Source organism: Magallana gigas, chromosome 3 (genome assembly GCF_963853765.1).
Source record: "Magallana gigas chromosome 3, xbMagGiga1.1, whole genome shotgun sequence".
NCBI classification, from domain to species: domain Eukaryota; kingdom Metazoa; phylum Mollusca; class Bivalvia; order Ostreida; family Ostreidae; genus Magallana; species Magallana gigas.
The window spans coordinates 39,196,489-39,219,263 of record NC_088855.1 but is presented as its reverse complement, the minus strand read 5'-3'; the positions used below and the strand labels follow the sequence as shown (position 1 = coordinate 39,219,263).

At 32.8% G+C, this 22,775-nt stretch overlaps 3 protein-coding genes across 6 annotated transcripts; 2 read left to right on the top strand and 1 right to left on the bottom strand.

Moving 5' to 3' along the window:
* Positions 1 to 2,087: 2,087 nt before the first annotated feature.
* On the top strand, positions 2,088 to 6,769 carry LOC105335540 (carbohydrate sulfotransferase 1). Of its 2 annotated transcripts, none has more exons than XM_066077795.1 (3): positions 2,088 to 2,228; positions 4,468 to 4,642; positions 5,255 to 6,769. In XM_066077795.1, exons 1-3 carry the CDS (start codon positions 2,114 to 2,116, stop codon positions 6,072 to 6,074), a joined length of 1,110 nt encoding a protein of 369 aa, XP_065933867.1. In that variant the 5' UTR covers positions 2,088 to 2,113; the 3' UTR covers positions 6,075 to 6,769. The 2 variants fall into 2 exon arrangements, with proteins under 2 accessions (XP_065933867.1, XP_011437788.3); XM_011439486.4 differs by lacking the exon at positions 2,088 to 2,228 and adding an exon at positions 4,216 to 4,339.
* Positions 6,770 to 13,089: 6,320 nt separating this feature from the next.
* Positions 13,090 to 15,632, top strand: LOC109619424 (probable ATP-dependent DNA helicase RecS). Its single transcript, XM_020069424.3, has 3 exons — positions 13,090 to 13,590; positions 14,071 to 14,230; positions 14,676 to 15,632. Exons 1-3 carry the CDS (start codon positions 13,296 to 13,298, stop codon positions 15,607 to 15,609), a joined length of 1,389 nt encoding a protein of 462 aa, XP_019924983.2. The 5' UTR covers positions 13,090 to 13,295; the 3' UTR covers positions 15,610 to 15,632.
* A 121-nt stretch (positions 15,633 to 15,753) lies between these two features.
* LOC105333553 (uncharacterized) lies at positions 15,754 to 22,769 on the bottom strand. 3 transcript variants are annotated; one of them, XM_020069422.3, is made up of 8 exons: positions 22,058 to 22,768; positions 21,547 to 21,622; positions 20,041 to 20,112; positions 19,319 to 19,783; positions 18,619 to 19,098; positions 18,217 to 18,343; positions 17,706 to 17,836; positions 15,754 to 17,541 (listed from the first exon to the last, which is right to left on the bottom strand). In XM_020069422.3, the coding sequence occupies exons 3-8, from the start codon at positions 20,095 to 20,097 to the stop codon at positions 16,369 to 16,371; spliced, it is 2,433 nt and encodes an 810-aa protein (XP_019924981.2). In that variant the 5' UTR covers positions 20,098 to 20,112; positions 21,547 to 21,622; positions 22,058 to 22,768; the 3' UTR covers positions 15,754 to 16,368. The 3 variants fall into 3 exon arrangements, with proteins under 3 accessions (XP_019924981.2, XP_034308226.1, XP_065935779.1); XM_034452335.2 differs by having other exon boundaries at positions 15,755 to 17,541; positions 20,045 to 20,112; positions 22,058 to 22,767; XM_066079707.1 differs by having other exon boundaries at positions 17,324 to 17,476; positions 22,058 to 22,769.
* Positions 22,770 to 22,775: the final 6 nt, after the last annotated feature.

The following is a 22,775-nucleotide window of genomic DNA, read 5'->3' as shown; positions in this document are numbered from 1 at the left end:
CTTTACTATTGCATTTCTAATAATCAACCAAAATTTGAGTGTCAGTCGCAGAGATGTTTGTTGTGTAAAAAGGTTCGTGCCGTCTATATGTCTATTAGTTCTATGTAACGGTAACAATTCTTTTTCAATTTTATTTTTTATCTGCTAAATCGTTTTGAACATAAATAAACAGTTCCTAGAGCTTTTCACATTTATTCTGGGTCTAAACCTGAAATTTTCTTGTAACATTCATAACGTAAACAAAAACCAAGACCTGAGCTTTGTTTACATAGCAAAGACTTGTGAGCTCTAAATCTCGCTTATAACTCGACGACCGACACTCATATTTTGGTTGACTATTAGAAATGCTCCACTTAAGCGTTGGAAATATCAAAAAAGGAAAAAATTGACCAAAATCGTGACCATGCCCCTTTTATAGTATGCCTTTCGCATGCTGCTCATTAAAGAAAATAAGATAAAAACTTGTAAACAACTACCATTTTTCTATTGCTTATCACAGGATTTTAGGAAGGCGTGGTACTTTCAAGATAAGATCATTCTATTATCCTAGCATCTACGATTTTTTCATAACAAGCTGGTGTTTTTATCTTTTAACGTCATATATTTACATTTTCCAGTGCCTTTGTCTGTGATAACACTACGTATCGATTTTGTATTATATAACCCATAACTCCAGCGGGGTTTGCTTATTTATATTGATAAGGAATCATTCTTTGAATATTATGAGGTGATAATTTCGGTCGGAGCATGAATAAATCTATCATAAAGCCCTCATGGCTTTATTGGATTTTATCACGCCCGACCGAAATTATCACCTCATAATGCTCAAAGAATGATTCCATATTCCATTTATAAAAAATCCGAGAGAGATAGCATGATATATATGTACAGTAGAGAATATAAATGAAAACAAGTACCGTTTTAAATAATGTGTGTCTATCAAAATATCGATGAAAAGATTTTCATGCCTTAACGTTCAGTACACGAAACATATCGAACGCTTGAAACAAATTGAAGCCTACATATTTAAAGCTATACTGAGTTTTATTTCATTTGAGTATACCTTCTATGTTATGTACCGGGCGGTTGAAAACTTTGAACATCAAACGTGCATATATACGTTTGTATAATTGTGTAAATCAATATTTATCAACTTTACTAGTCTTCCTTCTTTTATCTTTAAAATTGTGTTTTAATAATATTGACAAAAAGACCAATGCTTTGCTGAATAATGCTGAACTAGAATGTGTTTTATTATGCGAATGTAAAGTAGGGAGGCATAAAGTCCGTCTACAAAATGACGAGGAAAAGAAATTGTTTGTGGGTCAGGAGGAGGGTTAAAGGGTACCTGCGGCCCAGCCCATGTGAAACTGGGTTTAAAACGGCGAAAATTAACCCCCTAAATATTCTTTTTTATTTGTTTTGTTAATATGCGGAACATTTCTTATAAATAAAAAAAAATTAACTTTAATATCGCATGCATGTATGACAATAAAATATTCTTCATTTGTATTTAAAATGCGTTTTGATATTATAGAATAAAACTTATGGTTTACAGCACATTCAAATAAAACTAATAGCAAGGTACAAACATTTGAATGTTTATAAATTAAACCATACAGATATTTAAATTTACTACCAATCAATTAACCGTTGTAGTTGACACTCGAATAATTTGGAAACAAGAACTTTGAATCTTTATAATTCTTAAAGAATAATTTTGCGAGTTAAAACAAAAACATATGAAAGGTTTTGAATAATATATAGGGGTTAAAATCGCAGGAACATTAAAAAGGGGTATACTTTAAATGTATAGATGAATACGTATATAGAGAATCTTGCACAATGATAAATCGTGTAATTTGAATTGCACACGTTGTGTAAACATAATCGAATGATTTGACCAACCCCGTATTTAAAAAAAAAACAATTTAAATAACGTATTTACAACCAAAAAAAGGCGTGAAGAAGAGACGCTATTTATATACCCGAGGAAACGTCGGGTGCTAGAGACAGTCACGAAGTGTTTAGTCGTTCCTGTAGATACTCAACTCGCCTTGTTTCACAGTTCTAATATATATTCTGTCTTGCTTCAAATTCATTTACGTAAAATATGGGTAAATCAAAATGTCTATTGTACACGGCCTTTTTCTCTGTTATAATCATAAAGTTATTTATGAGTTACAGGAGTGGTATGTACTTATTGTCGATGGAGAAATCTACAGCAGGTAATGCAATATATACAATCAGATTACCATCTTGTAATGTAATACGATGATTAATTAGTAATATTTCATGTTTGTTATACTTTCATGTTAAATACTGAAATCTGATTGGTTAAGACGCAGTTAATAATATTTTCTATTACCCTCAGCGTTAGCAACGCACTTAGCAACGGGTAACATTAAAAAATGTTACATGCGCGAAAATTATGCGCGTACGGTTCGCTGTAGAATTCACGTTACTCCTATATAAAAGCAGTAAAATTTTCTTAAAATTAAGACATTCAGTATAACAAAATAAATAGTGCCTGTTTGGGAGGATAACAGTTGAAATTGACACCCCTCGAAAACCATTGTCAACCTCCGCTTCGCGTCGGTTGACAATGGTTTTCTCGGGGTGTCAATTTCAACTGTTACCCTCCCAAACAGGCACTATTTATATAATATTTCAAAGAGGACATCTTTCATTGTATCATTTTTAATAATGAAAAAGACATCGGTTAATACAGAGTGATATTAAAAAAAAATTATCAAACGACCGAGCAGGGACTAATGAAAAAAATATATATATCATATATATACTTTAATTATGAATAAAATTTTATTTCATAATTGAATATGCAAATATCTTTTGTATGAACTAAGTGTATAAAGTGTGTATAAAGAATATAACACCGGCAATCTGTAATTTGTGACTGTTGTGGGATCATTAGTGTTTAAAAAGTGATCAAAACGAATCTCAACGCATCAATCCATGGTCGTTAAATCCATTGAGATAGTATAATTGCTATAGATTCATCTGTCGTAAGTTGTGTATCATTCCTAAAAAAATAAGTGACGAAACATAAACTTTTCTTTAAGATATCGGTATTTTAGCTTTTTAAAACTTTTTAAGTTTCAATGTTATATGGTTCATTGAGGTTAATATGTTTATATTAAAAAACCTCATTAGAGTATTAAATTCCAAACAATCGATCGAAGTATATTCAAAAAGGCCTGTTAATGTTTGCAGTTGACTTGTAAACAGATACATCAATGAGTGGCTAGCAACTTGTTTTTGAAGTTCAAACACCCCAATGTCATCATTTATTGTATATTCCCATTATGGGCTCTTCAACTTTCAGCATTCAATACTTGCATGTTTTGTTGTAGACTAAAGACAAACACAACTGGCAAAATATTGATTTGGAGTTTAAGGAGTGACTTCTGTCCCAGTAATTCCGTGTGTGTTTGTATAAAGAAAACGCTTGTTAACATTTATTATATTTTTGTACCCATCAAATTAATCATAAAAAACTACTTTTTGGTAATTGAAACTCTATGGACGTGTTCCGCGAGGAAAATTTCTGCGTAAAGACAATGTTTAGCTGTATAATTGATTTGGGAAAATATACTAAATCTTGAAGGCGATATATTTGTATGCTTTAAAAAGCGGAACATACATTAGAGTTTTCTCGGTCATGACGTCATGTACACTGTTTCTCGTGAAAGCCCTTTATTTTCCTGGCGGAATAATGCGAAATACGTCAATTTACAAACTGGTCTACTATGTAAGAACTGTTTCGTTTAGAAAAAAATATGCAACTGATATTTACGGTAAAAAGAAAAATATTTATATTATTCCTTGCAATTACATGTATCATTATTTTATGTGCGTTTCATGGATTCTACTTCCTACGACCTGAAGAGGGCAAAGGTAATTTAAAAATCAGTTTTGTTGTAGGTCGTTCATGCAATATTCTAAAAACAAATTTTTCACAGATTTGTAAAAGCAATAGGAATTAATGATTGTTTTTTTTAAATTATATATATATATAATAAAAATAACAGAAAGCCGATTCAAAACACTACCGGTTTCATTGTAATCTTGATTACAATGAAACCGGTAGAGTTTTGAATCGGTTTCTGTTATTTTTATTTTACACACACAAATTTTAAAAATATCTGCAGATGAAATGTATCGTGTACCAAATGTTCTGTTTTGGGTGTGTAGACATGTATATTTTTTGTTGTCCTTTTAGACTTCTTTAGGAAGCAATACAAAGTCTCAAAGATATCAAGTATTAAAATTACAAAATGTAACAATGAGAAAACATCTTTGGAAGGAAATAAAAGCAGTAAGTCTGCGGGTATTCTTTCTAATGTAAAAACAGAAATATTTATAAAAGATGAAGCTCTGAAAGAAACTGAAAATAATATAATTTATATATTCTTCAATTTTTTTCGGTAATTTTTTATTTAACAGTACATGTGCCCATGACATTGGTGCTAGGTTACATGAGAAGTGGGTCATCCTTAACCGCTGACATTATTCGCTGCAACCATGGAGATTTTTATATATTTGAACCACTCCATGGATTGATTGAACTCTCAATAAAGCAGAACAGTCCCGTTCGATTTCTGAATGGGACAAGAATAAGGTATATGTTTACACAAGATTTTTTTCTTTTATTTTTTTAAACTACAATGTAATACCTCTCCTCAAAATTATGTAAATTAGATAATTTGTTAACAATTTTCTTGCTACAGATGTTAAATTTGTTTTAGTATTACTTTTATCAGGTGATTTCGTATGCAATACATGTATATGATTGTTGTTTTGCATTAAAATGTGATACCGTTTTTTTAAACTAGGAATAAGAATAATTCCTTAGGGTTTCTTTTTTTTCAAAGTATGTTAAGAGTTTATCAGAACTTGAATCTTGTCTTAATTGCTTGTTCATTTATTTTTTACTTAAAATTGGTGTTTAAACCTTGAAGTATTTAGCAAAACCGATTTTTTTTCTTGTTGAAAAATATGCTAGAGCGCATAAATGAACGGAATATTATTTAATGGTTAGTTGCAAGTGAATGTGTGTCGAAACATAAATTATTTGAGAGATTTATTTAAGTTAATTATATTATAAAAGTTTCATTTAAATCACAGTCTTATATCACTCTTTTTCTACGTCAAGACTGTCTATCATGTTTCATACATTTACATACATTAAGAATTTTTATTTTGTTGATCATTTTGTTTCTTGTCTTTTCAGAATCGCACAAGATGACAGAAACATAAATAATATGATGGCGGATATGTTGTACAATTGGTTTACTTGTGATTTCCGACAAATTGACCTACTAAGTTTATCCAACGAGTTCATCCACATTTTTACACCTGAACATGACACGTATTTCAATTGCTTACGAGGGCTCCGAATGAAATCTGCACTCATAAGAACCATTGATAAGTGTTTACACATTTTAGAAGAACGATGCAAAATAGCCAATTCACGGATATATAAAACCATTCGATTGCCCATGGCCTCAGTAAGTAAATTGCTCGAAAGGCTACCTTCGTTAAAGGTTGTTCATCTTATTCGAGACCCTAGGGCAATTTTGCAGTCACAGCTGGTCGAGGGTTTAGCAGACAAGATTAAATTTAGTAATATATCCAATCTCACATGTACACAAATGCATAATGACGTCATTGATATGAAGTCGTTGGTGGTAAACTATCCAGGTCGACTTCAGCGACTTGTGTACGAGAATCTTGCTGTCCATCCAATCGAGGTCTCAAAAAAACTGTACAATTTTTTAAATGCCCGCTTTGATAGAAATGTAGAAGGTTTTGTGAACTATTTAACAACTGGGCCAGTGTCTAAGTGTAATTACTGTACAAACAGGGGGAATTCAAGTTATAATGCATTCAAATGGATAAAAACTATAAGACCGACGTATCATCGAATAGTCGACCAACATTGCAGAGAAATATACAGAGAAATTGGATACCGACAACTGTCTTTTAACGATCTAAAAAGCAGAAAAAATACTTGGAATCCAAATGCGTACCAACGAAGTGTTTCACTGTAAAATATTTCATTTCTTTATTTACATTAACTGAACCTCTGTACAATTCACATGTCATGCACCGCCATAGGCTTCAGTGTCAATGAATTGTTTGATCATTTCTGTATCGATAAAATGGGTGATGAATTTTCTTGTACCTATCCTCTTATTCTTATCCCCCTCCCAGCACCCATATTGATTACATGTGTATGTTATGTTTAGATTTCAGTACTCCAATCAGGCGTTATTTTAATGTTAAACTGCTTTTGAATGCTAGCTTTCTTGGCTGAATTGAATCTTGTTAGTGTTATTAATTCCTGCATTATAAAATTCTGAATTTGCTCCTTTTCAAATGGTTGTCGCCCAATATTTTGTCGTTTCAGGAGTCCTTTGAAACCATTTTGGTAGCCCCTTAGGTCTCGTAAGAACATGATTGTTGAAAAACCCGTTTTCTTTTAAGCATTCTGTGTAAAGGGCGGCGATACAAATCAATTCAAACTTTTATTGATATTTCTTTACATAGCCGCCAAATGTGAGATTCATTTATCAATGATAGAGTACGTTATTGTCCCTTAAAGAAAGATGGTGCATACCAACTGATTTATTATTGAAAAATTTAGTCTCGCTGCTTGTTAGATTATAAGACGTCTTATCCATACTTGAAACTGGTTAGCAAGCCAGTCAAGGTCAAAAGAAAGTTAAGACTTCTAAAAATAAGAACATCCTAAGTTTATTAAATTAATCAAATTATTACATAGAAAATGCAACTGTTTAAAGCGAGTGCATACAGTCATGTTTTTACTATATATATATATATATATATATATATATATATATATATATATATATATATATATATATATATATATATATATATATATATAATATATATATATATCCAAAGTCTCTTTTTCAATGAATAATAAAAAACTTTAAAACACTGTTTCAAAATATTTCGACCGTGTTACCGGTGTCGTATAATTTAAGGTCCGCCCCGTAAAATGGTCCGGCCGGACCCTTAATGTTAACATTTAAGGTCCGGCTTTCCCCTATAAGAAAAGGTCCTACCCGTAGTCATTTATTAAAGTTAAATGAATTAATTATTCTCTTTTGCTAATGTACTTGTATCTTAAAGATGTCTTTGTTTACATAATCCAGTCGGCCATTTGCGTATGGTTTATGTATGACCGTATTATTTTAATAAATTACTTTGTGGACTATCAAATTAATATTGATAGCGGGTTAGATTTTGACCAATTGTTTAAGAATCTGAAAAAAGAAAACCAGGAGTATTTTGTCGATAATTTGCACACACCATGTAGTCCCTTTGTTTTTAAATCTCTTCCGGTGTGTATAATGTATTAGCAGAGGGTTTCACAACAGATGAACACGGGTAAAAGAAGCCCTGCAGGCATTCACACCTGTGCTAATCAGAATACACCACTGAGCTGAGAAAGAAAAAAAATGTCTCCGCTGTATAGTGTTCTTCGCAACTAAGATTGTCTTTTTAGCTTGTGCTTTGTTTAATTTTCAGTAGACCAGAAAGTTATGATAATATACTAATAATTCATAGATATCTAGGTAAATTTATCACTAGTTTAAGATAAATAATAAAAGGTCGCATATGTGGATTACCGTTGTTATATAGTGCCTTTTCCCCCTAGCCATCTTTCCCCCCGGAAAAATGGCTATATAGCAGTTCTTCCCCCCGGAAAAATGGCTATATAGCAGTTTTTCCCCCACGGAAAGCTGACTATATAGTGGGCTTTCCCCCTTTTTATAGCCAGATTACCCCCACGGAAAACCTACTATATAGTGGATTTTCCCCCATTTTTACTTTCCGGCTATGTTTATTGCGGACCATTCGTGACAATAATTTGAAATAACTGATATGATAGTAATTTCTCACAAAAAGGATAATTATGGCATTTATTAATACCTCGAAAAAAATATATGGTCTTTCAACCCCAAATATGAACTAAGGCATGCGCCTTCATAACATGCATGTGTCATCATCGTTTATTTCACCTGTTCTCACCCCTTTTTGGTACACCTTTTACACGGATTTCGGAATACCTCGAATCTTTTTCATCTAATCGATGCTTATCTACAGTTTTGACTTCGACGTTATGAACACGTAAGAACACATTTGAGTGAAAATACGCCGGTTTGGAAATTTAATTTTCCAATGTATTACCATCAATGTATAAGCTTCTCCCAGGGAACTAACTGACCAATCTTGACTTAATTTTGTAGAGGAAGGGAATAAAAAGTGGAAATGTATTACTCCCTTCGTCCAAAAGGCCATCAATTTTAAATTAATACCGTTAGAATTGACGAACTTAAAAACAATTACTAGTATATATTTCTTCTTCTAAATATCAAACGGGAGACAGGATGCAATGATATGATGAGAAACTGAAATGTTTTAGTTTTACTTTGATTGATGGGGTTCTAAATCATGGTTAAGGGGTATTTTAATTATGTATTAAAAGCATGAGTAAAGTTAGTGTTTACCATTTCGTTTTAAAGTTACGCATATTCATATTTTAAGCACAATTCTACGAAACGCGAGATATTATGATGTAAACATTTAAATAAAACAATGAAATGTCTTCACAACCAGAACAATGTCGGTATCTTTGCTGGTTACTTTGGAAAATGAGAAATGGAGCCTGAACTAACTTTATGTTTATATTGGCACTCACTATTTGCTAATTTTTCCATTTTTAAGTTTGCAACGTGATTTATAAATATACAATTTTGAAAACGATGCTATATAAATCAAGATATACGATTCCATTACCTAAAAAATTTATACTATTTGTTTCATATTTTTGCAATAAAGATTTACTTGTGTACCATATTATTTCTTCGAACAATTAAACAAGGGTAATTAAAAAAAAAAACAAAAAACAAAAAAAAAAAAAAAACAACCAACACATATATCGTGATGAGCTGATTTTTTTTTTAAAATGTAAGCTTGTTCTTCTAATCAACTGACAAGTAAAAAAGGCGTATATGCGCTTAGGTTGGTTATTTATTTTTGATTTTCAGTTTCTCCTTTTATGAATAAAAGTTTAAAGATTTATTTATCTAATTATTTATTATATCATTAGTCATCTTATGAATTGATTAAATGTTTTGAAGAATAATGAATTTTACCCGCGTTCCTTTTTTAAAAATTTTGTTCGTAAATTAAAAAAAGAGCAGCAGAATGAATTAAAGGTAATTTTCAATCATTTTGATAAAGATATATACGAGTGATTGTGTATTTTTAAATGATGTTTTTACTTTTAAATGACCGTAAAAATATGTTTATGTGGTCATCTATAGTTTTTGAGACATGGGGCCCTAAAAAATACATATTCTTTATAATTGGATTTCAAACATCGAGCTCAAAAACAACAAAGGCTCCTACCCTGCATGGGGGCTTAAATTTTCGGTGTCATCTACTAGTGGTATACCACTATCACTGTGAAAATATGGTTAATTGGTCATCTCTAGAATTTGATAGAGCACTATTCAATCATTATAATGGGGTTTTTAACATCGGGCCCTGAAACATCAACCCTGAGGGTTGAAATTTTCGGAATCATCTTCAAGTGGTAAACCACTCCCACTATAAAAATATATGTGATATGGTCATCTCTAGTTTATGAGACATTGGACCCTAAACAATATGCACTATTTTTTTATAATAGGATTTTTAAAATCGGCTCTGACACATCGGAAACAAAATTTCTCTAAAACAGAGGTTTAGCCTGGATGAAATTTTCACAAACAGACAAACAGTCTGATAAATTTATCAAGAAATTCTTAAAACTTTCTCGTTTAATACAATTTCAGAACACAGAATTATGCATATAAGTGTATAACTTGTAAAACTTTTTTCAATAAATTACCTTAATTAAGTTCTATGTGTAGTTCCATTACACACATGTTTAACTTTCAGCATTGTCTATAAAAATAATAAATCGGCAAAACGAAACTTAACCTGTACAGATGAATGCAGATATACATGTATGCAACCTGGGAGTGTAGATACATTGATTTTAATCCTTTCTGGATTTCCATAAATATTTGTTATAATATCTGAACCAAAAACGTGAGGGAGAAACCCTACTATGAGGGAAAAGCTACTATATAGTAGATTTTCCCCCCGGGGGGAAAGGCTAATATATAGTAGGTTTTCCGGAGGGAAAAGCTACTATGGGGGAAAAACTGCTATACAACACCGTAACAGAGGGTATACGTTGACAATATAGTGTACATCCGTAGCTGTGGTAGATGTAAGGACGTGAAAAGACAAATGAAATTAATTAGATAATACTTGTACCTATAATTAAAAAGCATGTTTTAACTGACTACCAGTAAAGTGCTTAAAAAAGTAATGAAAGTGATAATGTTGTAAAAATATTCTCTCTCTCTCTCTCTCTCTCTCTCTCTCTCTCTCTCTCTCTCTCTCTTCATAATGTGCATGCAATATTGCTAAAATAAAAGTATAAGTGTTTATTCCCCACGGTATTTGATCACCTCATTATTCTCAAGGACTTATTCCCACTTCCTTTAATCAAACGTACAATACTTTTATATGTATATACAAATGTAATATATAGTATATAATATACATGAAATAAAGCAAGGATTTGGTTACAAGTAAACACTTAATAAGTAAATCCGTTTCCATCGGTAAAGTTTACAAAATTCAAATTGTTGATATGTCCAAGTTATGTTTTCTTTGAAAGCACATCTATTAAAAATTAAAGACAGAACTGATACTTTCAAAAATTGCGCTGAGGAAGAAAATAACAACATGTAGGTGCAAAGTGTATAATTTGTGATAAAATTGCTATGTTACAAAGCGCTTTAATGCAGAAATATATTTGAAAACTGCCTAAAAAACAATATCCTTGCGGTTTAAAAAAAATATGTATCTCCGTGGAGTAAAATATTGATGTCCTTATCCAAAGGGATAGTGTCTAAGAGAAGCAGTCTTTCATTGGTACATGTATAGATTAATCTCTCTCTCTCTCTCTCTCTCTCTCTCTCTCTCTCTCTCTCTCTCTCTCTCTCTCTGACTTCCATGTTGGAAAAGTGCCTAATTTCATATCCCAAGATAAGATCAGTCTCGATGCAGCAATGGTACATGTATCATTGTTAAATAGGAAATGCATGTAGTTAATCAAGTTGACACTTGCATTAACTTTCATTTAATGATGATCTTTTTTTCAGTGGATTGAATCCAATAGTATAGTTCGAGAAAAGGTCTGCCCCGTTGAAATACTGAATGCAGATAATTAATATTCATATTGATGCGTGTATTGATTTATCCTGATGATCTTTTATATTAGGGATAGGACCTTATACTGTGGTTCAAGAAAAGGCCCGCCTGTTGAAATACCGAATGCAGAAAATTAAAATTCTTATTCAATTTGATACTTGCTTTGAATGACCCCGATGTTCTTTCAATATATGGGTAGGACCCAATATTATGCCTCAAGAAAAGGTCTGCCTGTTGAAATGCTGGATGCAGATAATTGATACTAATATTAATACTTGGTTTAATATACCCCGATGATCTTATAAAATATCGCTAAAGAAAAGGTCCGCTCGTTGAAAAAAAATCAACATGTCAGTACATGTAGTTAAACAAGGAATTAAGTACTAGTAGGCAGGCACGTAGCATCGTTTTTGAAAGTGGGGGGGCCAGACTCATCCAAAAAATCTTGACAAGCAAAAAAAAAGAAAAAAAAGAAAGGAAATGTCATGTTTCCCAAAATCTTCAAAATCCTAATCCGGGGGGGGGGGGGGGGGCTGGCTTACTATATAACTTCAATTTCACTACTCATTTCCTTATTTTCATATCAATTTTTTACATACTCCCAAAAAAGTGGGGGGGCCAACTCAATGATAATCCCATTTTTTATATGTCAATTTTACAAAATTTGTTGCTGCTAGAAAAAGTGGGGGGGGGGGGGGCAGGCCCCCCCCTGGCCCCCCCCCCCCCCCCCTGATGCTACGTGCCTGGTAGGTAAATAGATATTAATAATGTATGGATGTTTATCGATAACTATTTTTTATTCAGAGGGTAGGACACAATATCATAGTACAAGAAAAAGTCCGCCCCATTGAAATGCTATATGCGAAAAAATTCACAGTATGTTGACCCGATGATCTTTTATTTCAGAGGTAGGACCCAATATTATAGTTCAAGAATAGGTCCGCCTCGTTAAAAGAACTGCATAGTCATACATGGCATAGACATCGGAACCGGGGGGGGGGGGGGGCTCCACATTTTTTTGCAAAGTTAGACCTAACCATTAGGCACATAGCATCAGGGAAAGGCCACCCCCCACTCCCTACTTTTTAATATTGATTCTTGTAGTGATATTTTTCATTTGATCTTCTTACTGTTGGAGTGGACATAAAAGTGACTTTAGCATAGGTTTTTTTTTTTTTTAATTTATTCAGATTAAAGTTACACATTATTTATAATAGTATTTAAATAATTGATTTTCATCGTAAGATATTGCAATTAAAGGAATGAGACCCGATACATGTATATATACATGTATTGTGTCACTAAAAAGACCGGAAACTTAATGTAATGTTAAGAAAGAGAAGTTGCTGTAGTAAAACAAATTTATAATTGAGTTTATCCGACGACTTTTTAAAAATGTGACAAAGGCCTGAAATCCAATGTGTCTCGTTGAAATAATCTTAAAATATTACGGTCGGTTTGTCCTATTTGTCTGACGGTATTGATTTTCATCTAATAGCCTTTTTATTCTTTTTTGGGCGAGGGGCCAAGAAATGCATTTCATAATGTTTATATGATACTTGTGAGAAAAAAACCTAATACTATATGTGGGTGTAGCAGTCAGGAATTTAAAATAAAATTTTACCGGACGGAGTGGCAACATTTGCCCTTTACACACAAATATTTTCTTTTTAAGGAACAGAATCCCCTTAAATTCTTTTAAGATACAAACTGCTAAGACATCCGAAGGAATGTGGCTCTTTACTAATCTTACCAATCTAATTAAAATTAGAACTTCCATCCGCTCCCCGGTTTTCGATATGTCGCGTGGAAGATCTAACAACATCCCATTAAGGGTCACGTCAGAGTTCAATATGAATACATTATCTTATTTTTTAACAAGCCAATCAAAATATGGATCAACCTTTTCAAGCACCCAATCAGAAAGCGTCTTTCTTGCTTGATTCGTTTATGCTTACAAGATGGCGGCGTCCACGATAGAAGCGTTAGTTTGCGATTTATTACCAGTTTTTGGAGTCGATGCGTTAAAGGACGAACAAAAAACAATACTACAGTGTCTGATGAATAAAACGGACTGCATGGCAGTTCTTCCCACGGGCTATGGAAAGTCCCTGCCTTATCAGATGTACAGTTTGGTAAACCGACGACTGACGAGTGATAAAGAAATCGTTCTCGTGTGCTGTCCACTTGTGGCCTTAATGCAAGATCAAGTAGAAAAAATGTCAAAGATTCCAGGTGTGAAATCAGCCTACGCAGGTATTTACCTTTCTATTTTTTTTTTCAGCAATAATGTTGCAAAAATCACTTGCTACATGTATGGGTAATAATACCGTTGATATAAAACAATGATACTTGGATTGTAAACATATAAAAGAAAAGCTGTTAAGGTTAAGTTTTGATATGATTACAAATAATTCAGAAATTGTGAGATAACTGAATGTAGAATTTTAGGCAATTTAGTGTCATCTCCTATAAGTTTGCCAAAGAGGCCCCTATATCAACATTTGATAGAAAATTTCTGTTTCCATGCAATCTTATCTTTAAACAAAAAGATTAATTATATGGCCAAGTTTAAATATTCTTCTCACTCTTTGAAAGCATGACTAATATTATAACAAGGTAATTTTTCACTCGGACTATTTGTTTACAAGTCAGTTTGTTTACGAGTTGACTGTAATTCGTAATATTTACTCATTTGTACTTATCAAATTCCATGGCATTTTCTTTTCCCGTTAGGTTCATGTCCACAGAGTGACATTGAAATAAAGGAAGGCAAAGTGGACATCATATATGCATCGCCAGAAACCTTGGTAGGTGATCCAGAATGGAGGGCAAGCATCCAAAATTTGCCAGTGTCTGTGCTTGTCATAGACGAATTCCACACAATTGCTACATGGTATGTTTAATTAAAAATACAGGTATTATTTATCAAGTTCCATACTGAACTATGTTCTCTGAAGATACTGAATAACTGATGACAAAAACAAAAAAAATATAATTTTTTTTGTCACTCATTTGTCTGGAACATGTCATTGTCAAAAACTATATGGATTCAGGAATAATGCATGTGCAAACACCAAAATTATCAGTGATAAAAATGTTCACATCTCAAAAGCTGAGCTACAGATTTTATACCAGTGTTTATATATATAATTGTTCATATTAAATTTCTTCAGTTAGTCCAAATCAATTAAGAAAAAAATTATCTACTTAATGGAAATGTCCCTCCATATAAATTAGCATTGGCACCATTAATTACTGGTATTTGATTAATCTTCATACTGCACAATATATTGATAAATATACCTGGTTTCAAAGTTTTGTTGAAATCTTTTTTACAGGGGGGACGATAGTGAAAGTCAAGGCAAGGAAACATTTCGTAAATGGTTTAATGATGTTGGAGAATTACGCTCCCTTTACCCAAGATCATCAGTGTTGGCACTCAGTGCAACGTGCACTATAAAGATTAGAAAGAGGGTGATGAAGGTACTGCATTTAGCTGACAATTTCAAAGAGATAGTTATTTCTCCAAATAAAACAAATATTAGAATATCAGTAGCCAAAGTATCAAACACTGTAGAAACAGCAATGCATTGGCTTATCGAGGGGCTGAGTGAACTCAAAGAAAAATTTCCAAGAACGATTATATATTGCACCTCGATAAAGGATGTCTCTGAAATTTATTCATATGTTACAAAGGAATTACCTTTCACTTCAACTTTACTGGAAATGTTTCATTCTGAAACCCCACAGACCAAAAAACAAAGAATCCTGGAAAGTCTAACAAACATTACAGGGGAAATCAAAATTGTTATTGCCACTAGCGCATTGGGCATGGGATTGGATGTGAAAAATTGTCACAGTGTCGTATTATTTGGACCACCTGTGCAAATTGTTGACCTGCTTCAAGAAATCGGACGAGTCGGCAGGGATGGAGGACCTTCAGTTGCTATTATTTTATATAACTGTTATCATCTTAGAAAACTCTCATCAGATGTGAAAGAAATTTTGAAATCAACTGACTGTAGGAGAATTTCATTGATGCAGTGTTTTTTAAAGCCAGAAGCTATTGCATTGCTTAAAGAGAATGAAAGCAGGAAACACACATGTTGTGATTTATGTAAAACTAAATGCAAGTGTCAGAACTGTAGTATGCTTCCACTGGAAGAAATCTATTACCATTCATCGGTAAGCGTCAATCAGAAAGACAGTGATATTTCTGACAGTGATACAGAGGAGTACTTCTCCAATGATGAAAATTTAGAATTGTCTTGATCAAATAAAAATTGAACTTTTTACTGCTTTTATTTATATGCGAGAAAAATTACTTAAATTGATTTTTGCTAAAATATCAAACTTTTTAAACAGTAATTAGGCTGTCCAAAGTCAATTCTATATTTATTGTCACCTTCGAAATACATTACCTACTGTACAAGGAAGATTAAAGTTGGACTTATAATAAGTTATTTTTCAAAATGGCAATTTCTTCATGTTTGTTGGTGATGTTCAACAAAAAATTATCTTTGGACAGCCTTAGTGAGGGTGAATTAAAGGCAAGAATCTTGAAAAACATCCACAGAAAAATTTTCACTGTGACATTATTTACTTTAGATGACTGTTCAATATTAACATGACATGGATGATAATTCCTGTACTACAATAATACAATGTACAATCATTATGTTAAGGTACTTCACTACACCAAGACTTGTACTTTTCAAGACGCTACGTCACAAGATGGCGATTTAAATGTTTCGTTAAACTGTTTGTATCAATTGACTCAGATGTATATCGTAATAGCTCAGTGGTTAAAGTATCAGGCTTGTGAACCGCAGGTCATGAACTCGAATCCGACTGGGGCTTTTGTTTATGTTTACTGAATGAAATTTTTGAAAATGTCATTTTTTATCTAAAATTGCACATTTTTTCGCCTATTTGACACATATACTTCTTATCCATCATGCTATCTATCATAATCAAGTAATTTTCTGGTGAATTAAGAAACTACTTCAAGGTGTAGTGAGGTACCTTAAGCTAAATATGATGACTTCGGAGTCGTCGGTATGGTAAGCTTGGCTTGTGGCGATGAATCATTTCTGGAAGTCCAGAGTAACAGTTTTCAAAAGGGTTTTTGTCATTAACAAGGCATCTGCATTGTAATTGACGTTTTGGAATGTTACACAGTACATTATGTTTCACCAAATCTAAGGCAACTTTTTTAACATCATCATGGTAATTTGGTAAGTGATGAAATCCTTTCCTTGGGTTCATATCGCTGATTGACTCCAAATGTTGCACAAATCCAACTAAATGCGGATATTCCTTTGAATGCTCTATAATACTTTTTTTAGTCTGATGTCCTGAACAGGCTATTTTGCTTTCCCGGTTTAATATCTCGAGGTATTCATCCAAAGCTATGTTATTGTTTCGCCCTCCTTGTACATTGACAAATCGATTAGCAACCAAACGCTCACATTGCTCCTCTTCAAGTACTCCAGATGTCAAAGCTGATAAATGAATAGAACCAATCACATACTTGACTTTTCTTGTTCTGTTATAAATAGGTAGTTCATACTTAGTAGAACGTACTGAACGCTCACCGTCTCCCATATCTACAGCAGTGTCAAGGTTTTTGTGCAGCAAGGTTAACTTAAACAGCAGAGAAATGTAGTCTTGTAATTCATCCGAGTCATTTTTTTTCTTTGGCTTTTTATCCTTCATAACAACGAAATTATGAACTTTAGATTCATGCGACTTTAATGAACCTATAAAAGCATAATCCTTTTCACAAAAGTGACACTTAATCCGACCACCTTCACAAATGTTTTCAGTCCAGTAATTTTCAGGGTGATTGGGATCTGATAGTACTTCTCTAAGGGATTGACAAATATCTGTGCCATTGTCAAAAAACCACTTCTGTACAATTTCTTCACAAATGTCATTCAACCAATGCAATTTCTGCTCCTCTGTAAAATTCTGAAAATGTTCTGGTACAGGAATATCGCTTTCAAAATCCTTTAACCCAAAATGATTATAGAAAAGTGCCATGATTATACCATCCAAAACAGTATAGTATAACATTTTGTGTGGTCGATATGAATTCTTTACTTTTCCTTTGACATTTCTCATGTTAAGGACATTTCTATAATAATAAACAGTTCCAGGATCACTTGCACTTTCTGTACTGAATGTCATCTTGTGTATTGCCTAAAATTTAAATATATCAATTTAAATATTGAATGCTTGGTAATTAATTTTGGAAACAATGGTATAATAATATCAAAATTAAGAATGATTTAGCTAACCATACACAAATATTTCTTAAAATTTTAATGTGAAAAAATTGCCTTCAACCATAGCAAAAATTGTACCTCTAAGAAATTCATGAGACGGTGGAAATCCTCTGTCTTAGAAATAAACCCCTCTAGCCTCTCTTTCGCAGAACCTGCATTGCTCATTGCTTGTTGAGCTCCCTGCACTCGTTCGTCGGTGAGTCGGTCTCCTGAAAATGAATAAGATATTATGCAATATGCATACAACTTATAAATCAGTAGCCAACTGTGGACCATCTGAAAGAATTTTCACTATTCTGAGATTCATATATCAGTGTACCTGAGATCCATAAATAGATGGATTGCATTAATGTTAATTTCTCACAGGTAAGATATACATGATATTAAGTAGGATATAAGCTATAGATATACTCCCATAACAAGATCTGATATCAGTTTTTAGGCTTGAATACAGGGTTGGATGGGTTCTAAATTTCATTTCTTTGAAAACAAGCTTATATTCATAGTATTGAAGATGTGACATTGTGTAAATATTTCTACTTGTAGAGGTGTTAACTATTAAATTAAAAAAAAAATATAAAAGACAAACCTCCAAAAAATACTGGCTCAACAATTTCATCATCTTTCATTGGCACATACATGTTTGTTAGCTTCTTCAGCAACTGGACAACATCAGCAGTTTTTGTTTCGTTACAGTCATACAATCCAAGTGGATACTGCAAAATAAAATGCATACAATGTACATATAGTTATAAGAATGATATTGGATTATAAACATTAATGAGGTACTTACTTATCATAAGCAATATTTATATAACAATCTATAATCTAAAATATGGCCAATTATTAGTTTAAGCTAATTTCCGAGACGTGATTATGCTCATAAGCTTTCGGTAGGTACATATTATGGGATGGGATGGTCATACAAACAATGCTGGCACATATTAATTTGCTCCTTCTTTTAACTACTTTATAATTCAATCTAAATCACCTGAGTGGTCTTCAAACCAGCAAAGCGACTGTATTTGTGCTCAAGATGATCAGGATATATTTTGTGGAACAAATTTCCAATCTGTGGTATGTTTTCAATGACAGAACGTGCACATAGAAAGGTCATTTCCTTTAACAGAAGCTCCTGTTCTTGAGTTGATGGAATGAATTTCAGATTGTCAAGTTCTGGTCTATTCTCTGTCAGGGAGTTTGTTGAAGATGCTGGTACAACCCGATCCACAATGGCATACATATTAAAGAGATGAAGCGAGAGGGTTTTTCTATCTGAAGTTCTATAAGATGGTAGTATATTCTTATCCCAGTTATCGCCTATGATCTGGAACTTCGTCTGATCACCTTCTGCCCATGAGTCTCTAATAGAAACCAAATCCATGTCTAAATTGTCTTGCCAGCTGATAAGTTTCTTGTGAACGGTTTGTGGGTGGACACTAAATCCAATTTTAGACAACCTCTCAATATCCTGTTATGAAGATTAAAAAGAAATATAGATTAAAATTTGCACAGCATGGCTCCTGCAAATTAAAAATGTTATGCTAGTTCAGCACAAACCTGATGCATACTTTGTATATCCTAGATATAAATTACCAATTTTAAAATGATATGGTTGGCAGAAAACCACAATTACAACTGCAATTTAAAATAGACTTAGTAAATTATATACATGTACATGTATAACTTACCCGTTGCGTGCAACCTCCATGTGTAAGTATAAACCCGGTAAAGTAATGCATCAATGACATCTCCTGATTTCTACCATGTAGTGCCACTGCAGCAGCTAACATGATATGAACAAAGGGTTTACTGGGAGGTGCAGGCGGGATGTCACATACAACAGATGATAGTAATTCAAGAAGTGAAGGACAGGTTCTGCTCAAGTCATCATACATATCTTTCCAATGGAAGCCAAAGAAGTTATGATAGTCTTTTCTCTGTAACAGGGAATTTCCTCTCTTGCATGTTCTTTGAGACTCCTCCTTCAGAATTTGCCCTGCACCATGAATTACTGCTGACTTATTTGCTTTGCAAATACTATCAACTATGATTTTTTCCACACCTTTTCCTCTGATGAATGCTTTACATATAGTTTTGTGTGCATCATTTGTGATTTCAACACTCTTCTTTCCACTGGCATAATACACGGACACCTATAAACGCAAATATCAAAATCTAAAGTTAACAAGGTCAACACTTGTCAGTACTGTTTGAATTTTTGAATTTAAACTGATCATTAATATCAGCATCAAATTTTCATTGGAGTATCTCAGTTGTAAGTGTTCATCATTACACAAAATAATTTAACATTTTCTTAAAGCTCCTTCATTTTTTCTAATGCCAATTCATTTGTCCTTTTATATACTTAAAAAGCTGATTTAGACAAAAGTACATTACAATATTCAGTTACTTGCATTGGCAAGGTTACTTGTTGGAAATTTAATACTGGTAGACATTGGTTGGTCATTATGTTGATTTTAACCTGTACAACAAAATCAGAAACAAAAACAAAGAAATAATTTAACAGTTCAATAAAACAAAAATCAATTAAGGACTATAAGGAACAATGAAAATTTATACATGTTTACATTTGAGTCATGACTGCTTAATATAAAATTTGATATTTAAACCAACAAGTAGTTTGTTGGCAATAAGAATTTTACATTTTTTTTTTTTTTACAATATTTGAATCAGTGTGACAAATGTCAGATAGAAAATAAAACATGTATAAATCAGAATTTTTTTTACAATAGTCTCCTCTAGTAATATACCGTAATCTCAGAGAGATTTTGACTGAAAAATTTTGACCGATCCGTCAAAATCTTTTAGTCTCAACAAATCTTAATGAGATTACTAGTGAAGGTTTAAGTTTAAAGTTTTCCAAAGATTTCTGTCATTGGAAAACTTTTAAAAACAACTTTGGAAGTCTTTTGTAAAATAAAAAAAAAAATTGTATGAATGAATTGAATACCGATACATAAATTTGAAGTAGGTGGAAAATGACCGACTACCTACATAGATATTCAAAAGAGCAGTGATTATCTTTCTGGGTGTATTCATTTATTGACATTGGAACCCTTAAGTATTTATTTTATGGTATATATCGGTACACAAAACATACTGTTAAAGGAATGTTCAACACAGTTAATTAACAAGTTCCCTACATTTCTACATAACATTCAAATAAAACAGGTGTAATCTAAGACTAATCGAAACAAACGAAATTGAAAAAAAAAAAAATTTGTAACATTGCACCTCAACTTTCCCATCTAGACAACACTGGTCCGATTTTAGTGCGCTTGAGAATAAGGCCCTCTTAGAGGATTTAGGAACTGATTCTGTTACAATTCATCATAAATTTATCAATACAATAAAAATATTTTCTATCATGATTTGGGGCAGTAAATACATAATTAGCATTATAACATTTTCAACACTTAACAACTACTAAATGTTTTGAATTAACCTCAATCCGTCTAATAGTGTGGAATGAATGTCACTAAGATCTTAAGATCGCTTAAACCCTTGTATTTCCAAACTAGATGTAACATCGATGAAGAAGAAAAATCCAGAATAAATTGATAATACAAGATAAAAATTATTTAAAACAAATATTTTATTTTAGATCGCTACTCACCAACGACCAATTCTCTCCAAGTACCATTTCCTGCCAGTAAATTGTTGCGTCAAAAATAAAAGAGGTGGCAAGAATTGGTACTTGGTGAGAATTGATTGTCTGCCAGTATATTCAAATTAAATTTATGATTTATTTGTGTTTCATGTTTACATGTACTTACAACAACAACAACATATCACTCAGTTAAAATTATATAACGAGTACTTCATGTGAAATATGGTCATATTTTATTATTTCATACATTCATAACTTCAATTTTTTAAAACAAATCCAACATACCTTGTTTCTCCTTTGGTGCAATAGGGATATTGGTGGATGCACTAAATTCCGGTGGACAGGTGACTGGTAGAGACAGCTGTGAATATAATGTAGTAAATCATAAAATCTTTAATCATACATGTCATACATGTATAACTTCAAATAGAGTAGATAAATAACCAAATCCTATTGATTAAAACACAGTTGATATACATCTGTATCTGTATTTACCGGGTAGTTTAATATATGGACAATACAGTTAATTCTTTCAGACATAGGCGTCAGAACAGGGGGTGCATTTTGGACAACTATATTCCTGGTTATTTTTTGTTTAGTTTTTTTGCTTGTCAACATTCCTGATAAGCCTAGCCCTTCACTTTCAATTTGCTTCCGACGCCAATGTCAGATTAAAACGGCAAAATCTTCATTATCTTCATATTGTAAACAATAAAGTGAATGTCTACCTGTTAATTGATATAGAGGAATTTCGAATTACTTCCTACATCCCATAACAGTATGACAGCAGACTTACCTCAGTTTTCTGCCATTCTGTTGTATTCGTCAGGTCCTTAAATGGCGCTATTTGCACGAGCTTTCGATATGATAGGTTCACCAATGTCTGCTTTTTTGAAGATGGCATGGACGGGCTTCTCAGCATTCGTTTACTTATGGATTTTCTCCTAGGTGAGGGCAGTTGTAGCATGTGTGATTTCATTGTGGTTTCTGCAATTTCGCGGAATCTCTGCTTGGTTATCTGGTTTTTTTCTTCCGTCTTTAAAATAGACTCTACTGATCTGTAACATTTTTTGCAAACGCCAGCATTCGTTGCTACATCAATGTCTGGCAGTCCGGTAATCTTCTTTACATTGTCGACTCTTTCCTTATTTAATTTTAACTTAATATCAAAAAACTTGTGAATTTTCTCTCCACCATCCGTTTTTTCAATTTGAATGAAGGAAAATCCGCATAGAATGCAAACGTCTGACAAAACACACGTTTTTCGAGGTGTTGATGCAGCCATTTTTGTAATTCGGAACACATCGGGTATGTACTAAAATACATAGAATGAGAAAACTTCCGAACGCAATGACAGAGAACCAGTCTCTACCGGACACAAGAAAGTCTACTGAGATTTGATTGGTTAATACAGAGTTCACCAGAACATGACCTCTTACGGAATGTTGTTAGATCTTCCACGCGACATATCGAAAACCGGGGAGCGGATGGAAGTTCTAATTTTAATTAGATTG